This window comes from Pelophylax lessonae, assembly GCF_965119305.1.
Source record: "Pelophylax lessonae genome assembly, chromosome: 1".
Lineage (NCBI taxonomy): Eukaryota > Metazoa > Chordata > Amphibia > Anura > Ranidae > Pelophylax > Pelophylax lessonae.
In genome coordinates, this window is record NC_138768.1 from 8,546,329 (window position 1) to 8,568,730 (window position 22,402).

The 22,402-nt window shown below is 44.6% G+C and overlaps 1 protein-coding gene across 1 annotated transcript in view; it reads right to left on the reverse strand.

Moving 5' to 3' along the window:
* LOC309552130 (vomeronasal type-2 receptor 26-like) overlaps positions 1–15,846 on the reverse strand; it is a gene marked incomplete at both ends in the record, with an annotated part of 30,958 nt that extends 15,112 nt beyond the window's left edge. The window contains 3 exons of the mRNA XM_082252939.1: positions 4,707–5,492; positions 11,561–11,852; positions 15,824–15,846. Of these exons, the coding sequence (XP_082109065.1) occupies positions 4,707–5,492; positions 11,561–11,852; positions 15,824–15,846 (1,101 nt within the window). The remainder of the gene's footprint in view (positions 1–4,706; positions 5,493–11,560; positions 11,853–15,823) is intronic.
* Positions 15,847–22,402: the final 6,556 nt, after the last annotated feature.

Genomic DNA, 22,402 nt, shown 5'->3' on the forward strand with positions numbered 1-22,402 from the left:
GATTGACCCTTAAAGAATGAACTGAATGTGTGTCATCACTGCCCAAACTAATTGCTATGCTAAATAAAGTGCCAGATATTGTGTGCAAAGTAGCTGTGCAAAATTACAATATAAACCAAGTAAAATGATAATGCAATTTGCAATCATAAGCTGCTGCAGAAAAAAGGTGAAATTCCTTTAAAATCAAATCAGTGCTGCTATAAATCTATGATTCCAAGAGACAAAATTAATTCATGATATCAATAATTAAAAATTTCATTTTTTTTCAATTATTGATATCATGAATTACCGTATATACTCGAGTATAAGCCGACTTTTTCAGCATGTTTTTTTATGCTGTTAAAGCCTCCCTCGACTTATACTCGAGTCACGATCTCACTTACCTTTTAAAAATGGTGCCGCCCGGTGCCAACACGTTATCGCGCATGCGCCGTCTGCCCGGGAATAGCCGAATGTGTACGGGCTTTCCCGAGCATCGGCGGCGCATGCGCAGTGACGTGTTGGCGCCTGGGAGGAGCCATTTTTAAATGTAAGGCACCTCAATGACAGGTAAGTAAGACTGATCCGCAGCCCCTGCATTTCCTCATGCAGTGCTGCGGGCATGGTACAGGAAATGCTCTGTACCATGCCCGCAGCACTGCATCTCCTGTACCATGCCTGTACCATCACCTGTGCCATGCCGCCCTGTACCAGCCCCTGTGCCATGCCTGTACCATCACCTGTGCCATGCTGCCCTGTACCATCTCCTGTGCCATGCCGCCCTGTACCATCTCCTGTGCCATGCCTGTACCATCTGTGCCATGCCTGTACCATCTGTGCCATGCCTGTACCATCTCCTGTGGCATGCCTTTACCATCTGTGCCATGCATGTACTATCACCTGTGCCATGCCTGTACCATTTTCTGTGCCATGCCTGTACCATTTTCTGTGCCATGCCTGTACCATCTCCTGCACCAGACCTGAACCATCTCCTGTACCATGCCTGTACCATCTCCTGTACCATCTCTTGTGCCATGCCTGTACCATCTCTTGTGCCATGCCTGTACCATCTCCTGTGCCATGCCTGTACCATCTCCTGTGCCATGCCTGTACCATCTCCTGTGCCATGCCTGTACCATCTCCTGTGCCATGCCTGAACCATCTCCTATGCCATGCCTGTATCATCTCCTGAACCATTTTCTGTACCATGCCTGAACCATCTCCTGTACCATCTCCTGTACCATGCCTGAACCATCTCCTGTACCATCTCCTGTACCATGCATGAATCATCTCCTGTACCATGCATGAACCATCTCCTGTACCATCTCCTGTACCATGCCTGAACCATCTCCTGTACCATCTCCTGTACCATGCCTGAACCATCTCCTGTACCATGCCCACACCCCTGCATCTCCTGAACCATATCCACAGCCCCTATTTTGGGTCTCGTGGTGGTCCAGTAGCAGCTGCATTTCCCACCCTAGGCTTATACTCGAGTCAATAAGCTTTCCCACTTTTTTGTGGTAAAACTAGGTGCCTCGGCTTATATTTGGGTCGGTTATACTCGAGTATATACGGTAATTTTGTCACTTGGATTAATAGATTTATAGCAGCAATGATTTATATATTGTTTGATTTTGTTTGATTTTTAAGGAATTTCACTTTTTTGCTGCAGCAGCTTATGATTGCAAATTGCATTATCATTCCACTTGGTTTATATTGTAATTTTGCGCAGCTACTTTGCACACAATATCTGGCACTTTATTTAGCATAGCAATTAGTTTGGGCAGCGCTGACACACATTCAATTCACACACAGGCATTATTTTTACAATTTTATTTATTTATTTATTTTTTTCAAGTGTTAGTAGCTCCTTTTGGGGGCTTTGGTAAAATACTAGGGGTCTTAACAGACCCCTGATGTCTCACATTTGAGACAGAGAAAGTGACTGAGGACAGAGATTCCCCTGGCCCTTTCTCTGCAGCCTCAGCTGCACTGGTGAATAAATGGGAGGTGTTCTGTACTGGGCAGCTTCATCTTCATTCAGTTTCCTGTTCAGTATAGTTTACTATGCTTCGGTTGTGAATTGACAGGTAGAACCCAATTGACGTGTTGCCGACCACCTTGTGCGCACACTTATGGCCCCATCATGGATATTAGTGGGAGGAACAATGCCCCATCACTAATGTCAGTGGCAGGATTTATGCCACACTGTTGGTGTCAGTAGGAGGAATAGTGCCTCATATCACTCAAAGCAGGGGCATAACTACAGGGGTTGCAATTGCAACCGGGCCCCATGCTCCAGGTGGCTTGTGCAGTTCCCTTGTACACCTGGATAGGAGGGGCGGCGGGGGCACCATGTAGAGAAATCACTGTCCTCCTTTTTCCTGTAGATGTAGGAGGAAAATGGAGGCGATCGGTTCCTCTGTATGCTGCCCCCGCCGCCCCTCCTATCCAGTTCACTTGTGTTCCGCTGTCTCTGGGCCCCTGTGTGCTACCCTGGTCCCCCCTAATGTGCTGCCCCCCCCCCCCCCCCTGCTGGCTTCTTCCCTCCCCTCTCCTGCCGGCTGCTGCAGGGGATGTGTCACAATAGAGAACCAGGAAGGGTCAGTGAATATGTATTTTACCAGCTCCTCCCTTTTCTGATTGGACAGAGTCATAGTCAGTGACATTGTAAAAAAATAAAATAAAATGATAAAAAATAATACAATTAAAATACCAAAAAATAAAAACTACTGACACCAGTGGGTGAACTTCCAGGATCACAAAGGTCACACTTGCGACCGGGCCCTGGCATTCCACCACTGTGGGGAAGCCTTAAGATGGCAGGAAGGGGGTCCACTGCAGAACTTGTAAAAGTGTCCCGCTGTGGGACCGTAATAAAGGGCCCCGCAACAAGACTAATGGGCCCCAGGATCAGTAGGAAGAGCTCCAGGCTTGAAGGGAAGGGCCAGGGGTCTGGGGGGCCCTTCATGGCTTCTTGTACCAGGGCCCTGAAGGTTCTAGTTACGCCTCTGTGTAGCACCTTCTGGTGTGTTAGGTGTAAATAGGTAAGTTATTAGTGTAGAAAGATTCTAGTTTGGCTGAGAGTCAAGCTTGGGTTGTTAATCTGGGTCAGGGTTTAATGACTCAGGGGCTGGATGACTCACCTGGCAGCTCTCTCTAGCACTTCCCCCAGGTCTGGAAGTTTGTAGAAACTTCCAGAGCTGGAGGGTGGGAGTAAAGAGGGGGATGCCATGCATATTTATGAAGCCTCAGGGTGAAAGGGTCCCGCTGTGGGACCGTAATAAAGGGACCCGCAATGAGAGTAAAGGGCCCCAGGATCAGTGGGAAGAGCTCCAGGCTTGAAGGTAAGGGCCCTTCATGGTTTCTTGCACCGGGGCCCTGAAGGTTCTAGTTATGCCTCTAACTCAAAGGGTCGGATAAGGGCTAGCAAAGGGCCACATGTGGCTCTCTGAGGCCGCAGTTTGGAGACCACTGCTCTAGAAAATAGAAACTGAAATTGTAAATTGTTTTTCTGAAGAAAAAGAAGATTTAGATATTAGAAGAAGGTAAAACTTTTGTGTAGACTTCTTCTGTACCCCTAAAAGTCCCAGTATAACCACTTAAGCCCCGGAGGATTTGGCTGCTCAAAGACCAGGCCCTATTTTGCGATTCGGCACTGCGTGATTTTAACTAACAATTGCACGGTCGTGCGACGCTGTACCCAAATGAAATTGACGTCCTTTTTTCCCACAAACAGAGCTTTCTTTTGGTGGTATTTGATCACCTGTGCAATTTTTACTTTTTGCGCTATAAACAAAAAAAGAGCGACAATTTTGAAAAAATATTTTTCACATTTTTTTATATGAAATTCCCAAAAAAAAATTTAAAAATCAAAATGTTTTAACATTTTAGGCCAATTTGTTTTCTGCTACATATGTTTGGTAAAAAAAATCACAATAAGCGTATTTTGATTGGTTTGCGCAAAAGTTATTGCATTTACTAACTAAGGGAAAGATTTATGTCATTTTTATTGTTTTTTTTTTTTAACGAGCAATGGCGGCGATCTGCAATTTTTTTGCGGGACTGCGACATTGCGGCAGACAGATCAGACCCTTGACTGACATTTTTGACACTTTTGGGGGGACCAGTGACATTACTACAGTAATCAGTGCTATATATATGCACTGTTACTGTAAAAATGACACTGGCAGGGAAGGGGTTAACTTTATTGCAGATACAGGGGTTAAATGTATCCCTAGGGGCGTGCTTCTAACTTTAAAGGGGTGTGGCTTTTTATGTAACCACAGAGACATACGATCCTACATAGCAGGATCGTATGATCTCTGCAGTTACACCAGGGAGAATGACAGGCGGCTTTGTTTACATCAGCCGCCTGCCTTTCTCCCTCTCCAGCGGGAGATCACGGGTGGCCGGCGGACATCCGAGCCACCGGTCACTCGCGCGGGGATAACAGTGAACGAGCGGGGGCGGGAGCGCGCCTCCAGCGGCGCGCGCTTGCCCCCTATTGGCTCGCAGGCGAGTGACATATACATACGTCACTTTGCCCAGGAGGGGCTGACCGCCGCAGTATATGTACTTGCGGCAGTCGGCAAGTGGATAAATTGCGGCACTGTCCAATGACATTTGAAAGGATGTGGATATCATGTAAACACCATACACAGTATAATTCTCCTCCAGACATTACATTTTTTCTATATATTAATGGTAGGAAATAATCTTACTTTTTGTCTTAATCCAAACTTTCCAAAATTTCCACTTAGCCTCATATTGTACAAAGCATGAGCCAGCGCATAGACCGCCGTGTAGATGAAGAAGAAGTTTGAGTTCGGCTTATTACTGAAGTGATTATCCATCATTTCTCTTCCGGTACAGGTGATGTTAGGGACAAGGCCTAATAACTGAAATATCTGATTTTTTATTGGGTTAGAAGAAAGACAATGAAACTTCCTGAGCCAAATATCCTCCAGCAACGGATCAGTTGGACGTTTGGATGGATGGACGTTTTCCAAATAAACATCGAATTCAGGAATGTAGCGAAGAAGATTGAGCGGAATTAAGCTGCCGTTAAATGTTTTCTTGAAGCTCATCTCTGGATAGGACACGACGTTCCATGACTCATTGAGGATGAATGTGATATTTTCTCTAAAAGCATTTAATTCCTTAAAAAAAATGATATATGTGAAAATAAAATGGCCACATACGACGATGATATCAGTGGTTGACTTTTCGATGGCCGTCATTCTCTGTCTGTTAATGTCCACATGGTTGGTCAGGTAAAGGACGAATTCTGTACAGATCCCGTGTCTGGTCATTTCTTTTCTCAGCTGACGTAGTTCGGTTTCTCCAGTGCCGTCGCTCGATGTGATGATTCCAACCCAATTCCATCGAAAAACTTTCAGGATCTTTATGACCATCTCATACCAAACCCAACTGCTCTGAACGGTGCGGTAAAAGTGTGGGAATTTTCCTCTGTCACTCAGGAGAGGGTCAGCAACTCTATGGCTGATCTAAAGAAACACAACATAAGCGACTTATAAGGGGTTCAGTGGTTAGCGCTGCTTCCTTGCTGCACCGGGGTCTCAGATTTACATCCCAGACAAGACACATTATCTAAGTAGAGGCTTCAGGTATTCCCAGTGCTGAGGGCAAATTGGGTGGAGGGTAGATCCCTGTCAATAAAATCCTGGCACTGTCCCCAAGAAATTAAAAAATGTGCAATTTAACCCAGGTCTGGCGGGGAATGCCAGTGGATCCTAAAAATTGGGATTTGAATGTGCCCAAATAACCCAATAACATCAATTGACCACTTTAAGACCGGAAGGATTTGCCCCCTTAACCACTTTACCACCGGAGGATTTTTCTGCTTTACGTCCAGGCCACTTTTTGCAACTTGGCACTGTGCGACTTTAACTGACAATTGTGCGGTCATGCAACCCCGTACCCAAACAAAATTTACGTCCTTTTTTCCCCACAAACAGAGCTTTCTTTTGGTGGTATTTGATCACCTCTGCGCTTTTCATTTTTTGCGATGGTAATAAAAAAAGAGCGAAAAGTTTGCGAAAAAATTGACATTTTCTACTTTGACAGTTAAAAAATATCCAATATATTCGATTTTTGTCCTATATTTAGGCCAAAATGTATTTATCTACATGTCTTTGACAAAAAAATCCTCAATGAGCGTATTTTTAACCGCTTTAAGACCGGAAGATTTTACCCCATTCCTGACCAGGCCATATTTTGCATTTCGGCACTGCGTTATTTTAACGGACAATTGCGCGGTCGAAGGACACTGTACCCAAATTAAATTGTCCTTTTTTTCCCCACAAACAGAGTTTTCTTTTGGTGGTATTTGATCACCTGTGCGATTTTTTTTTTTTTTTTTTTTTTTTTTTTAATTTTTGAAAAAAAAAAACAATATATTTTTTACATTCTGATATATAACATTCCCAAAAAAAAATGTAAAAATCAAAATTTTTTAAATTTAAGGCCAATTTATATTCTGCTACATATTTGTGGTAAAAAAAAAAAAAAATCGCAATAAGCGTATTTTGATTGGTTTGCACAAATGTTATCGCATCTACTAACGACAGGAAAGATTTATGTCGTTTTTTATTTATTTTTCTTTTTTTTACTAGAAATGGCGGCGATCTGCGATTTTTTTTTAGCGGGACTGCGACATTGTGGCGGACAGATCGGACCCCTAACGGACATTTTTTACACTTTTTGAGGGACCAATGATATTACTACAGTAATCAGTGCTAAAAATATGCACTGTCACTGTACTAATGACACTGGCAGGGAAGGGGTTAACACTGTGGGTGATCAATGGGTTACATGTGAGCCTAGGGGAGTGATTCTAACTTTGGGGGGGGGGGCGGGGCTTGTAAAATGACCATATACACATGTGATCCTATATAAAAGGATCACAGGGGCTCTATGATCATTGCAGGGAGAAGAATAGTCAGATGTGTTCACAACAGCCGACCATCCTTCTCTCTTAGTGGGGAACGATAGCGGGTGTCAGGCGGCAATCGGAGCTGCCTGCCCCATGCATCGGCTTCTCTGCTGCGGAGTGGGGGCGGGAGCGCGCCTCCAGCGGCGCAAGCTCACCCCCCAACTTCCCGCGCGCGTCCGTTTGAGCAGGAGAGCCACCCTGCCACAGTAAAAAGGCAGCGGGTGGTCGGGGAGGTGTTAAAAAATATACAGATTTTATTTATAAACACAAAAGGATAAAATGACAGTCAATATTAACATGTCAACATTAATGCATCACATCTATTTGGTGGATCGACGCGTTTCGCTCAAAACCGCTGAGCTTCCTCAGGATCCAATTGTGTATGCACACAGTAAAGCCTTGTAATAAAACAGTATATAGTAAATAACAAACTTGTGTGCTGGTGTGGGTTTCCTCCGGCAATGAAAAACACTCTTAGGGCTCTTTCACATGGGCGGTCCGATCAGATCCGCCTGTCAGTTTTTTAGGCGGATCTGATCGGATCCTCCATGCAGCTCTATGGGGCAGCGGGTGTCAGCGGAGACACCTCCGCTGACACCCGCTGCCATCCGTATCCGATCCTGTCCGTGAAATCTGGACGGATGGAAACCCTATTTTTCCATCCGTTCAGTAATAGGATCGGATGAGAGTGGACAGGCGGTCCGCTCTCATTCGATCCCCCATAGAGGGCAGCGGGGGCTGAGACACCTCCCTCTCCGCTGAGCAACACGGATCCGCCTACGGAGGCGGACCGTGTGAAAGAGGCCTTAATTGGCTCCTCTCTAAACTGATCCTACCCTAGTACAGTATGTGTTTGATTGTAGATAGGGACCTTAGATTGTAAGCTCCTTCAGGACACTGTGATTAAATAGGGTGTAGGCACAGGGATTTCAGGAGTCTAAAGCCCAATATTTATGGCATATTAAACCCCGCCATTCCTTTTTCCCAACCCTTAACTACAAACCCTCCAAATGCATAAATTCAAGGAAAAAAAAAATCTCAGGAATGGCCTCCTATATTGCAGCTACTCCTATTTCCCTCACACCGTCCATAGAAATTACACTATATTACCAAAAGTATTGGGACACCTGCCTGTGTCCATGGCAATGTTTTGACCATTCTTTCAGAAGTGTATTTGTGAGGTCAGGCACTGACGTTGGAGAGAAGTCCCGGCTCGCAGTCTCCACTCTAATTCATCCCAAAGGTGCTCTTTGGGGTTGAGGTCAGGATTCAGTCAAGTTCCTCCACCCCAAACTCGCTCATCCATGTCTGTTTTTGGACCTTGCTTTGTGCACTGAGAAATTGGTATGGAGGTTGGGTTCAAAACAGGAAAGTAATGAGTTAGAAAACCCTCATCCCTCTACTGAATAGTAAACATTAAAGAGGAAGGGGATCCCCCTAAATAGGACTGTAATGGGTAATAACTCATAAATGTGTCAAAGTATAAATTTATTAATACAAAATGGAAAGTATGTACAATTTACAAATATATGTTCAAATACAGAAAATGGCTTTAAAATCTCAGAAATGGCGACTAAACAGAGCTTTGTTGTGACGAACGTGACATGGAGGAACCTGGGGTTTGGTCCTGGAGACCCTACGCGTTTCAAAAAGTCTCTTCCTTAGGGGTCTTAGACCATAGTTCCATTACAGATATTCTATGATAGAAAAACAAATTTGTTCAAGATAAAACAATAATCAGAATTATCTTTTATATGGGTTGCCAAGAATTTGATATATATATTTTTTGAAACATATATATCTATAAATCTACATACCATGTACATACAGTGGGTACGGAAAGTATTCAGACCCCCTTACATTTTTCACTCTTTGTTATATTGCAGCCATTTGCTAAAATCATTTAAGTTCATTCTTCTTCCTCATGAATGTACACATAGCACCCCATACTGACAGAAAAACACAGAATTGTTGACATTGTTGCAGATTTATTAAAAAAGAAAAACTGAAATATCACATGGTCCTAAGTATTCAGACCCTTTGCTCAGTATTTAGTAGAAGCCCCCTTTTGATCTAATACAGCCAGGAGTCTTTTTGGGAAAGATGCAACAAGTCTTTCACACCTGGATTTGGGGATCCTCTGCCATTCCTCCTTGCAGATCCTCTCCAGTTCTGTCAGTTTGGATGGTAAACGTTGGTGGACAGCCATTTTTAGGTCTCTCCAGAGATGCTCAATTGGGTTTAAGTCAGGGCTCTGGCTGGGCCATTCAAGAACAGTCACGGAGTTGTTGTGAAGCCACTCCTTCGTTATTTTAGCTGTGTGCTTAGGGTCATTGTCTTGTTGGAAGGTAAACCTTCGGCCCAGTCTGAGGTCCAGAGCACTCTGGAGAAGGTTTTTGTCCAGGATATCCCTGTACTTGGCCGCATTCATCTTTCCCTCGATTGCAACCAGTCGTCCTGTCCCTGCAGCTGAAAAACACCCCCACAGCATGATGCTGCCACCACCATGCTTCACTGTTGGGACTGTATTGGACAGGTGATGAGCAGTGCCTGGTTTTCTCCACACATACCGCTTAGAATTAAGGCCAAAAAGTTCTATTTTGGTCTCATCAGACCAGAGAATCTTATTTCTCACCATCTTGGAGTCCTTCAGGTGTTTTTTTAGCAAACTCCATGCGGGCTTTTATGTGTCTTACACTGAGGAGAGGCTTCCGTCGGGCCACTCTGCCATAAAGCCCCGACTGGTGGAGGGCTGCAGTGATGGTTGACTTTCTACAACTTTCTCCCATCTCCTGACTGCATCTCTGGATCTCAGCCACAGTGATCTTTGGGTTCTTCTTTACCTCTCTCACCAAGGCTCTTCTCCCCCGATAGCTCAGTTTGGCCGGACGGCCAGCTCTAGGAAGAGTTCTGGTCGTCCCAAACGTCTTCCATTTGAGGATTATGGAGGCCACTGTGCTCTTAGGAACCTTAAGTGCAGCAGAAATATTTTTGTAACCTTGGCCAGATCTGTGCCTTGCCACAATTCTGTCTCTGAGCTCTTCAGGCAGTTCCTTTGACCTCATGATTCTCATTTGCTCTGACATGCATTGTGATCTGGAAGGTCTTATATAGACAGGTGTGTGGCTTTCCTAATCAAGTCCAATCAGTATAATCAAACACAGCTGGACTCAAATGAAGGTGTAGAACCATCTCAAGGATGATCAGAAGAAATGGAAAGCACCTGAGTTAAATATATGAGTGTCACAGCAAAGGGTTTGAATACTTAGGACCATGTGATATTTCAGTTTTTCTTTTTTAATAAATCTGCAACAATGTCAACAATTCTGTGTTTTTCTGTCAGTATGGGGTGCTATGTGTACATTCATGAGGAAGAAGAATGAACTTAAATGATTTTAGCAAATGGCTGCAATATAACAAAGAGTGAAAAATTTAAGGGGGTCTGAATACTTTCCGTACCCACTGTATGTCTGTAATGGAACTATGGTCTAAGACCCCTGAGTAAGAGACTTTTTGAAACGCGTAGGGTCTCCAGGACCAAACCCCAGGTTCCTCCATGTCACGTTCGTCATAACAAAGCTCTGTTTAGTCGCCATTTCTGAGATTTTAAAGCCATTTTCTGTATTTGAACATATATTTGTAAATTGTACATACTTTCCATTTTGTATTAATAAATTTATACCTTTTTGACACATTTATGAGTTATTATCCGTTGCTTTGTGCACTGGTGTGCAGTCATGCGAGAACAGGAAGGGGCCATCCCCAAACTCCTCCCACAAAGTTGGGAGCATAAAATTGTCCAAAATGTCTTGGCATGCCGGCGCCTTAAGAGTTCCCTTCACTGGAACTAAGGGGCCAAGCCCAACCCCTGAAAAACAACCCCACACCATAATCCCCCCTTCACTAAATGGTTTGGACCAGTGCACAAAGCAAGGAGTTATATGGGTTTAAGGTCAGGACTCTGTGCAGGCCAGTCAAGTTACTCCACCCCAGGCTCGCTCATCCATGTCTTTATGGACCTTGCTTTGTGCACTGGTGTGCAGTCATGCGAGAACAGGAAGGGGCCATCCCCAAACTCCTCCCACAAAGTTGGGAGCATGAAATTGTCCAAAATGTCTTGGCATGCCGGCGCCTTAAGAGTTCCCTTCACTGGAACTAAGGGGCCAAGCCCAACCCCTGAAAAACAACTCCACACCATAATCCCTCCCTCCACCAAATGGTTTGTACCGTTGCATAAATCAAGATCCATAAAGACATGGATGAGGGAGTTTGGGGTGGAGGAACTTGACTGGCCTGCACAGAGTCCTGACCTCAACCCGATAGAACTCCTTTGGGATGAATTAGAGTGCAAACCGTGAGCCAGGCCTTTCTTATCCAATATCACAAATACGCTTCTGGAAGAATGGTCAAACATTCCCATAGACACTCCTAAACCTTGTGGACAGCCTTCCCAGAAGAGTTGAAGCTGTTATAGCTGTAAAGGGTGGGCCAACTCAATATTGAACCCTACGGACTAAGACTGGGATGCCATTAAAGTTCATGTGCGTGTAAAGGCGTCCCAATACTTTTGACAATATAGTGTAAATTGTGCTCAAGACATTATAAGAAGAGAGAATTTACCTGTGGGTAGTGGTAAATATTTAGGAGTTCAGCCACAGCAAGCGTTGGTGGGAAAGTGGAATCACCAACAAAACCAACGACTTCAGGGATTTCCATACAGGAGTAGTTTGGAGCTCTCTGCTTATATCCAGCGAGGATCTTCAGAGTGGAATCGATCGCTTTCATGTTATACCCACACGTGTCAAACAAGTGATAGCCCAGAGTGATGTTGGGAAGGAGATTGGGATCCTTGTTAATCTCATCAATCGCAAAGAAAAATGCCATCAAGATTTGATATTCTACGATATCCAAACTGTAGAAAATATACCGTTACATTTCATATACTTGTATGCACACATTTAACCACTTAAGCCCCGGAAGATTTTACCCCCTTCCTGACCAGGGGGTATTTTGCGATTCGGCACTGCGTGACTTTAACGGACAATTGCACGGTCGTGCGACGCTGTATCTAAACAAATTTGGCGTCCTTTTTTCCCCACAAACAGAGCTTTCTTTTGGTGGTATTTGATCACCTGTGCGATTTTTTGATCATGCGCTATAAACAAAAAAAGTGCGTAAATTTTGCAAAAATAGCAATATTTTTCATATTTTTTTATATGAAATTCCCCCCCCCAAAAAAAATTTAAAAATCAAAATTTTTTAACATTTTCGGCCAATTTGTTTTATGCTACCTATGTTTGGTAAAAAAAATCGCAAAAAGCGTATTTTGATTGGTTTGCGCAAAAGTTATCGCGTTTACTAACAAAGGGAAAGATTTTTGTCATTTTTGTTGTTTTATTTTTTAACGCGTAATGGCGGCGATCTGCGATTTTTTTTGCGGTACTGCGACATTGCGGCGGACAGATCGGACCCTTGACTGACATTTTTGACACTTTTGGGGTTACCAGTGACATTTCTACATTAATCAGTGCTATACATATGCACTGTTACTGTAAAAATACACTGGCAGTGAAGGGGTTAACTTTTTTTGAAAGGGCGGGGCTAGGTGTGTCCCTAGGGGCGTGCTTTATACTGTGATTGGCTGTGGCTTCATATGTATGAACAGTGATCAACGGTTCTACATAGTAGAACCGTATGATCATCCTTCATACACAGGGGAGAATGACAGGCGGCTTGTTTACACAAGCCGCCTGCCTTTCTCCCTCTCCCCCGATGATCGCCGAGTGACCGGCGGACATCGGGTCCGCCGGTCACACGCGCGGGGGGGTTCGTGACCGCGCGGGAGCGCGCCTCCGGCGGCGCACGCTCGCTCCCTAAACCCTCACAAGCGAGCGACGTAGACCTACGTCACTTTGCCTGTGAGGGGCTGACTGCCGACGTAGATCGGCGTTAGGCAGTCGGCAAGTGGTTAATAAATGCTTCTTGTACAAATAGTAATTGTCTCTAAGCATTTTACTAATTACTTTCCAATGTAGCTAAACTTCCCTTATTTGCAAAATAATTTTACTGAAAATGATCTGAATTAGCTGAGAAAATGTACAGACATATCAGTAGAGCAAACATTAAAGTGATACTAAAGTCTCATTTTTTCTCCTTAAAAATAACAAACATATTATACTTACCTGTATAACATGGTAATGGTTATGCAGCAGCCCCGATCCTCCTCTTCTCGGGTCCCTTGCCGGTGCTTCTGGTCCCTCCCTCCTATTGAGTGCCCCCCACACCAAGCAACTTGCTTTGGGGGTGCCTGAGCCGCTGCTCTGTGTTTCCATTCTGACACGGAGCCGCGGCCTGACTCCACCCCCTTTTCTCTCCTCATTGGCTCACCGACTTTGATTGACAGCAGCGAGAGCCAATGGCGCCAGCTGCCGTCTTAGCTAGAGCTGTCTTTGACACAGGGCAAAGGGGCAGCTGCCCCGGGGCCAAATTATTCTTGTGGGGCCCAAAGCAGCTGCCCCTTGAGCCTGCACTGCCCACAAACAAGTGATAAGTGGATTTGGAAATGTTTGCCCAGGGTCCAATCAATATTAAAGATGGCCCTAGCCTTAGCCAGTGAGGAGGGGAGTCCCGGACAGCCGAGTCTCTCGTGCAATAATATTGGATCTTGGTGGGGCTCAAGTAAGTTATAGGCAGGCTGAGGGGGTGCTGCACACAGAAGGCTTTTTATCTTAATGCTTAGAATGCATTAAGATAAAAAAACCTTCTGCCTTTAGAACTACTTTAAAGAGGGGCTCTGCATGTCTCCTTACATCAGGGGTGTCAAACTCATTATCATTGCAGGCCGCATCAGCATTGTGGTTGCCCTTAAAGGGCCGGTTGTATCTATAAGACTATATAAATGGATTTACTCTTTATCATCTTAATTAATTGCCTCTGTATTGGATTATTACTGGTTTCATTAATAACTAAAACCTAAAGCTCTGAAGGACAGGTGCATACTGGCATGGAGCGCACTCCTTGGGAGGAGGGGGGGGGGGGGCAGAAACAAGCATCTCCATGGCTGCACAGAGAAATGTAGGATCTGTAGGAGGAGCTTTGTGCTCCTCTATGTGGGACTGCTGGGACAAGGTGGGGGTGGAGATGAGAGGGGGGGGGAGCGCTGTAGTTGCAGGAGAGGTGTGAGGGCCACATCAAAACTGGCCTGGAGGGCCGCATTCGGCCCTTGGGCCTTGTGCTTGACACATGTGCCTTACATACAGCTCTTGACCACTTGCCGACCGCTCATATGAAGTGTACTGCGGCAAAGTGGCTCGTTATCGGCCAGCAACGTAGACCTACGCCGCTGGACTCCTCCCCTCGCGGGCGGGTATTCAGACACAGCGGGAGTCGGGCCAGGGGAGGAGAGGCAGTGATCACCGCCGCTCTTCCCCGATCGTCGGGGATCGAGTGTGGAGTTCCGCCCACTTTTGTAAACAAAGCGGGCGGATCTCCTCTGTGACAGACAGTGACAGATTACAGGATTCAGCATAGCTGAACCTGCGATCTGTGCCTGTGTCACACAATCCCCTCCCCCCACATACGTCAGTAAGCACCAGGCATACATTTAACCCCTTGATCACCAATAAAGTTAACCCCTTCCCTGCCAGTGTCATTATTACAGTAACAGTGCATATTTATAGCACTGATTACTGTAGTAATGTCACTGGTCCCCCCAAAAGTGTAAAAAATGTCAGTCAGGGGTCCGATCTGTCCGCCGCAATGTCGCAGTCCCGCAAAAAATAAAAAAACGCAGATCGCCGCCATTACTAGTTTAAAAAAAAAACAATAAAAATGACAGAAATTTCCCGTATTTAGTAGCTGCGATAACTTTTGAGCAAACCAATCAAAATACGCCTATTGTGATTTTTTTTTACCAAACATATGTAGCAGAAAACAAATTGGCCTAAAATGTTAAAAAATTTTGATTTTTACTTTTTTTGAGGGGGAATTTCATATAAAAAAATGTGAAAAATATTGTTATTTTTTCAAAATTGTCGCTCTTTTTTTGTTTATAGCGCAAAAAGTAAAAATCGCACAGGTGATCAAATACCACCAAAAGAAAGCTCTGTTTGTGGGAAAAAAAGGACATAAATTTAATTTGGGTGCAGCGTCGCACGACCGTGCAATTGTCCATTAAAGTAACGCAGTGCTGAATCACAAAATATGGCCTGGTCAGGAATGGGGTAAAATCTTCCGGTCTTAAAGCGGTTAAAAATACGCTCATTGAGAATTTTATTGTCAAAGACATGTAGATAAATACATTTTGGCCTAAATATATGACAAAAATTGAATATATTGGATATTTTGTAACTGTCAAAGTAGAAAATGTAGATTTGTTTGCAAAATTTTCACTCTTTTTTTATTAATATCGCAAAAAATAAAAAGCTCAGAGGTGATCAAATACCACCAAAAGAAAGTTCTGTTTGTGGGGAAAAAAAGGACATAAATTTCGTTTGGGTACAGCGTTTCACGACCGCGCAATTGTCAGTTAAATTCGCACAGTGCTAAGTTGCAAAAAGTGGACTAGATGTAAAGCAGGAAAATCCTCCGGTGGTAAAGTGGTTAATATTGCTTAACATTTATATCTCCATTGCGGGAACATTCTATGAGCTTTAGGTTATCTACAAAAGTCTAGAAATTAGTAAACTGATGTTGGCAAAATTGATTTTGCACCAAAATTTACATATCTGTCTTTACCAATATTTCATCATAGGAAGTGTAGGGCACCTCCTAAGGAGCCGCATGCAAACTGTGATCCCCCACCCTGCACAGCCAGGCACACCGCATCTTCACAGGCACACTTCAGTCAGAGAACAGTCCGTATTTCCAAAACAAATGACTCACCAGATAGCAGCAATCTGGGTCATTACATATATCACCTGAAGGTGCCCCTATCCTACATTAAATCATTGGATATGGAAAGGTTGGGAGACAAGGATTTCGGGCACTAAAATTTAGTGCCCGAAATCCTTGTCTCCCAACCTTTCCATATCCAGAGAACAGTCCGTGACTTTGGTTTTTTTTTTTTTGTTGTTTTATTGAGGGTAATAACTTGGATAGGGATGGGGGGACATGGGATGCCTACTTGACTTCAGAACAAACTTCAGGGACCCTTCCTATATACAGTCTCTATATGCAGTCTTCTCCAGCACTTCTTCCACCAGCACTTCTTCCTCCAGCACTTCTTCCACCAGCACTTCTTCCACCAGCACTTCTTCCACCAGCACTTCTTCCTCCAGCACTTCTTCCTCCAGCACTTCTTCCACCAGCACTTCTTCCACCAGCACTTCTTCCTCCAGCACTTCTCCGGACACAGCAAATTACTAATCACTCCACCGAATCGCTGCCAGTACCATGTGATCACTGTGACCAATCACAGCACATCACATGACAATTGTACACAGTGAATGGCTTTTATTTATGCCATTCATTGTGTACTTATGTGTTGATCTCTGTGATTGGTCACATGACTGTCCGCCGCCACAGTGATTACATAGTACAGACAGTGACAATCACAGCCCATTTGTACCATGTGATTAGCTGTGGCCAATCGCAGCTAATCACAATAGTAAACATTGAATGAAAAGAATTCAGAAAAATTCCATAACTAAGGCCCTGAGGAACAATAAAATTATATACAAGTGGAAATACCCCGCCAAGTTGTGCGTGACCCACATGGGGTCCACCTCCCAAATCACATCTATGGAGCATGGCATCCGTCTCCTCAAGCAGTGGCACATCCTCCCAGACGCCACCGACCAGCGACCTGGACCTCCAGACCCTCCACTACCACATATGCAACCTGAATGGCACACGGTGTCTAGGCCTTCCAGATCCAGGTCCTCTCACCGCTCAAAATGAGGCTGACATTTCTATCCGAGGCTGGGCACACTGGCCCTCCTGCCCTCTGTAGCACCTGCTAACGTGCTAGCAATCCCACCGACCGCGCAGCAACTGCTGCTCTTACGATCCACCAAGACCGTACTCTTTTTATCTTTATTGTTTTTTCTTGTTTTATGCAAATCTTTTTCAGAACGGGACTCAATGTAGCAACATCCATGGAAAGTTGTTCCAGACCCCTACATTGTGTTCCAGACTCCCATCTTATCTTCTTGTATGCCGCCCGACGATCTCCATACGAACAATTCCAGAATGATCTCCACTCTCCGTCTCGTAGATGCTTCTGTGACCTCCTACCAGGTAACTCTCTGTATTTTCCCGCACCGTGTACTATTGGCCTGTTCATGCCCATACACCACGGTCCCATTACGGAAATTTTGAACTTCCGCAAACCCAGTCATGTCTCTGCAGCTGTTATCGCTGAATGTTAAGGGGCTAAACCACCCCGTGAAACGCTTCTCAATGTGGAAGGAGGCAAAATCCCAATAGGCGGATGTCCTAGCTATTCAAGAAACCCATTTCTAAGCAAGGCTCCGTACCTCGTTGCTCCCACCCGGACTACCCCCATGTCTTTTTGGCAACCTCCCCTGAAAAGAAACATGGAACACTGCTGGCTATTAGCAACTCTGTGACCTTCACCTACTCTAGGGTGGTGGAGGACACAGACGGGAGATTCATTATCTTGAACTGCACTATTGACAAATGTGAATATACTATTGTAAATGTGTATGCCCCCAACCGCCACCAGCTCAAATTCCTGAGAAAACTATTCACTAAAATTCGCAAACTCACAGTAGGCAAACTGATCGTGTGTGGGGATTTTAACACTGTAGCAGACCCTGCCATGGACTCGACCTCCGGAGGCAAAGCCTTGTCCGCATCCATGGCAGCTCTCCTACATGCGGAAAATCTACATGACATTTGGAGATACCAACATGCGGAGGAGAGGGATTATACCTTCTTCTCGGCTAGCCACCTCACTTATTCCAGAATCGACATGTTTTTGATAGATTCGACGATCTTGCCCTTGGTGCTGCACACGTCCATCTCCCCCATCACGTGGTCGGACCACGCTGAGATACTGTAATGTTCCGGTACCTTTGGTACCCTAAATTACTCTTTTCACAAGTGTATGCGCCCCACCATTAGTGATGTCGCGAACCTAAAATTCGCGGTTCGCGAACGGCGAACGCGAACATCGGCAAATGTTCGCGAACCGGCGAACCGGGCGAACCGCCATAGACTTCAATAGGCAGGCGAATTTTAAAACACACAGGGACTCTTTCTGGCCACAATAGTGATGGAAAAGTTGTTTCAAGGGGACTAACACCTGGACTGTGGCATGCCGGAGAGGGATCACGCAAAAAAAAGTTCTTAAAAATTATAATTTTTTGATAGAGAGCCAATTATTGGAAAAATTAAAAAAAAATAAAAATAAAAAATTTCTTTGGATTTAGCATCTGGGGGGTCTAAAAAGTGTACCTGTGAAGTTTCAGCTCTGTAGCATGTCCAGAACCCCTAAAAAACAGCATTTTTCTTATATTTTCAGGAATATGGCTTCTCTGCGGCTGGCTTTTTCTCTTGCAGGCATTTATCGGGCATTTTTTTAGGCAGGCATGTCATTTTTTGTATTTAGTGTCTGGGGGGTCACAAAAGTGTACCTGTCAAGTTTCAGCTCTGTAGCATGTCCAGAACCCCTAAAAAACAGCATTTTTCTTATATTTTCAGGAATACGGCTTCTCTGCGGCTGGCTTTTTCTCTTGCAGGCATTTATCGGGCATTTTTTTAGGCAGGCATGTCATTTTTTGTATTTAGTGTCTGGGGGGTCACAAAAGTGTACCTGTCAAGTTTCAGCTCTGTAGCATGTCCAGAACCCCTAAAAAACAGCATTTTTCTTATATTTTCAGGAATACGGCTTCTCTGCGGCTGGCTTTTTCTCTTGCAGGCATTTATCGGGCATTTTTATAGGCAGGCATGTCATTTTTTGTATTTAGTGTCTGGGGGGTCACAAAAGTGTACCTGTCAAGTTTCAGCTCTGTAGCATGTCCAGAACCCCTAAAAAACAGCATTTTTCTTATATTTTCAGGAATACGGCTTCTCTGCGGCTGGCTTTTTCTCTTGCAGGCATTTATCGGGCATTTTTTTAGGCAGGCATGTCATTTTTTGTATTTAGTGTCTGGGGGGTCACAAAAGTGTACCTGTCAAGTTTCAGCTCTGTAGCATGTCCAGAACCCCTAAAAAACAGCATTTTTCTTATATTTTCAGGAATACGGCTTCTCTGCGGCTGGCTTTTTCTCTTGCAGGCATTTATCGGGCATTTTTTTAGGCAGGCATGTCATTTTTTGTATTTAGTGTCTGGGGGGTCACAAAAGTGTACCTGTCAAGTTTCAGCTCTGTAGCATGTCCAGAACCCCTAAAAAACAGCATTTTTCTTATATTTTCAGGAATACGGCTTCTCTGCGGCTGTCTTTTTCTCTTGCAGGCATTTATCGGGCATTTTTTTAGGCAGGCATGTCATTTTTTGTATTTAGTGTCTGGGGGGTCACAAAAGTGTACCTGTCAAGTTTCAGATCTGTAGCATGTCCAGAACCCCTAAAAAAGAGCATTTTTCTTATATTTTCAGGAATACGGCTTCTCTGCGGCTGTCTTTTTCTCTTGCAGGCATTTATCGGGCATTTTTTTAGGCAGGCATGTCATTTTTTGTATTTAGTGTCTGGGGGGTCACAAAAGTGTACCTGTCAAGTTTCAGCTCTGTAGCATGTCCAGAACCCCTAAAAAACAGCATTTTTCTTATATTTTCAGGAATACGGCTTCTCTGCGGCTGTCTTTTTCTCTTGCAGGCATTTATCGGGCATTTTTTTAGGCAGGCATGTCATTTTTTGTATTTAGTGTCTGGGGGGTCACAAAAGTGTACCTGTCAAGTTTCAGATCTGTAGCATGTCCAGAACCCCTAAAAAACAGCATTTTTCTTATATTTTCAGGAATACGGCTTCTCTGCGGCTGTCTTTTTCTCTTGCAGGCATTTATCGGGCATTTTTTTAGGCAGGCATGTCATTTTTTGTATTTAGTGTCTGGGGGTCACAAAAGTGTACCTGTCAAGTTTCAGATCTGTAGCATGTCCAGAACCCCTAAAAAACAGCATTTTCTTATATTTTCAGGAATACGGCTTCTCTGCGGCTGTCTTTTTCTCTTGCAGGCATTTATCGGGCATTTTTTTAGGCAGGCATGTCATTTTTTGTATTTAGTGTCTGGGGGGTCACAAAAGTGTACCTGTCAAGTTTCAGATCTGTAGCATGTCCAGAACCCCTAAAAAACAGCATTTTTCTTATATTTTCAGGAATACGGCTTCTCTGCGGCTGTCTTTTTCTCTTGCAGGCATTTATCGGGCATTTTTTTAGGCAGGCATGTCATTTTTTGTATTTAGTGTCTGGGGGGTCTAAAAAGTGTACCTGTCAAGTTTCAGCTCTGTAGTATGTCCACAACCCAAAAAAAACAGCATTTTTCTTATGATTTTTAGTAGAAAACTAATGCAGTGTCTTTCCAGCTGTCTTTTTTTCTTTCTGGCAAGCTGAAATATGATATGCCAAGGCAAACATGCCTATCAGTTGAGCTATGACACAGACAACACTGCACACATGGGGAAATATGTAAAACAAAAAACAGGAAAAGGAAATTAGGTGACGGTAACAAAACATGATATTGTGATTGGCCAAATAAAAAGTCACCTCGCGATGAGGTCGCGCCAAAGTCGCGCTAAGTCGCGCCAAAGTCGCACTGGAAGCGACGCTACTTTAGTGGTAGCGGCAGTATAAACCAGCACTAAAACATCCAGTGTGTGAATACGATCAGGTATGATGTTTTATCGGTCAAGTAGTGTAAGGGTTACGCCCGTTGCCCGCTTCACAGTGACAGACCAAACTCTGACAGACCAAACTCCCCGTTTAACAGTCAGTCAGTCCATTTGCACAACCGCAAACTCCCAATTTGCACAAGGTTGGATACCAAGCTAGCCATGTCCCGTTCCTTGTCCTCACTGACATCATTGAAGGTCTCTTCCTCCACCCAGCCACATACAACACCAAGGGTCCCCGAAAGGTGAGAACAAGCCCCCTGGGATGCCTGCTGTGGCTGGTATTCCACCTCCTCAAAGCCACCTTCCTCCTCTGACTTCTCTTCTTCAGACTCCTCTCTCTGCGTTGCCACAGGTCCAGCAATTGACAACGACAAGGCTGCTTCTGGTGGTGATGAGGACCACAACTCTTCCTCTTCATGCTCATCTACAGCCTGATCCAGTACTCTTCGCAGGGCACGCTCCAGAAAAAACGCATATGGGATGAGGTCGATGATGTTGCCTTGGGTTCGACTGACCACCAGGGTTGTCATCTCCGCAAAAGGACGCATGAGCCTACAGCCATTGTTCATGAGCATTCAGTAACGCGGCCAAAAAATACCCAGCTCCGCAGAAAGAATGAAAGAAAATGAATGTTTTTTTTTATGAAAAATTATCCTGCGGATCGCTTTTGGTCTGTACACAATGAAGCAACGACCTTATCATCTGGGGTGTGCCAACACAATCCTAGAGGTGATCGCTTCATTGTGATACGCAAGCCCCTTCACCACGACAAGGTAACGATCACGAAGGGGAATTGACACATGTATGTGCCTTTTTTTTTGTTTTTTGTTTTTTTGCAGCCACAGTGTAGCACCAGAGGCCAGAAAAATTAGGCATGTACACATGCATGAAAAAGTAGGTATTGTTGCAGCCGCTGCTGTAGCAGCGGCCTGAAAAATTGAGGTTTTAAGGCAGAAAGTGCACTAAAACATTGCTGCTTGAACCGTAGTTGGTGGCGGAGACGTCACGTAAGTCATCCGGCATGCAGAGAATGATTATATACAGCAGCGTGTGGACCATTTTTAGGCCAAGGCATCTCAGTCATCACCAGGCCTTTTTTAGTCAAATGCATCCCCCACTGTCAGTCCCTTCGGGATCCATGCCTCATTCATCTTAATAAACGTGAGGTAATCAAGACTTTTTTGACCTAGGCGACTTCTCTTCTCAGTGACAATACCTCCTGCTGCGCTGAAGGTCCTTTCTGACAGCACACTTGAAGCGGGGCAGGCCAGAAGTTCAATGGCAAACTGGGATAGCTCAGGCCACAGGTCAAGCCTGCACACCCAGTAGTCAAGGGGTTCATCGCTCCTCAGAGTGTCGATATCTGCAGTTAAGGCAAGGTAGTCTGCTACCTGTCGGTCGAGTCGTTCTCTGAGGGTGGACCCCGAAGGGCTGTGGCGATGCATAGGACTAAAAAAGCTCCGCATGTCCTCCATCAACAAGACGTCTGTAAAGCGTCCTGTCCTTGCCGGCGTGGTTGTGGTGGTAGGAGGAGGATTACTTTCACCTCTTCCCCTGTTGGATTCCCGTTGTGCTGTGACATCACCCTTATACGCTGTGTAGAGCATAGTTTTTAACTTATTTTGTAGCTGCTGCATCCTTTGCGACTGCCGGTAATTGGGTAACATGTC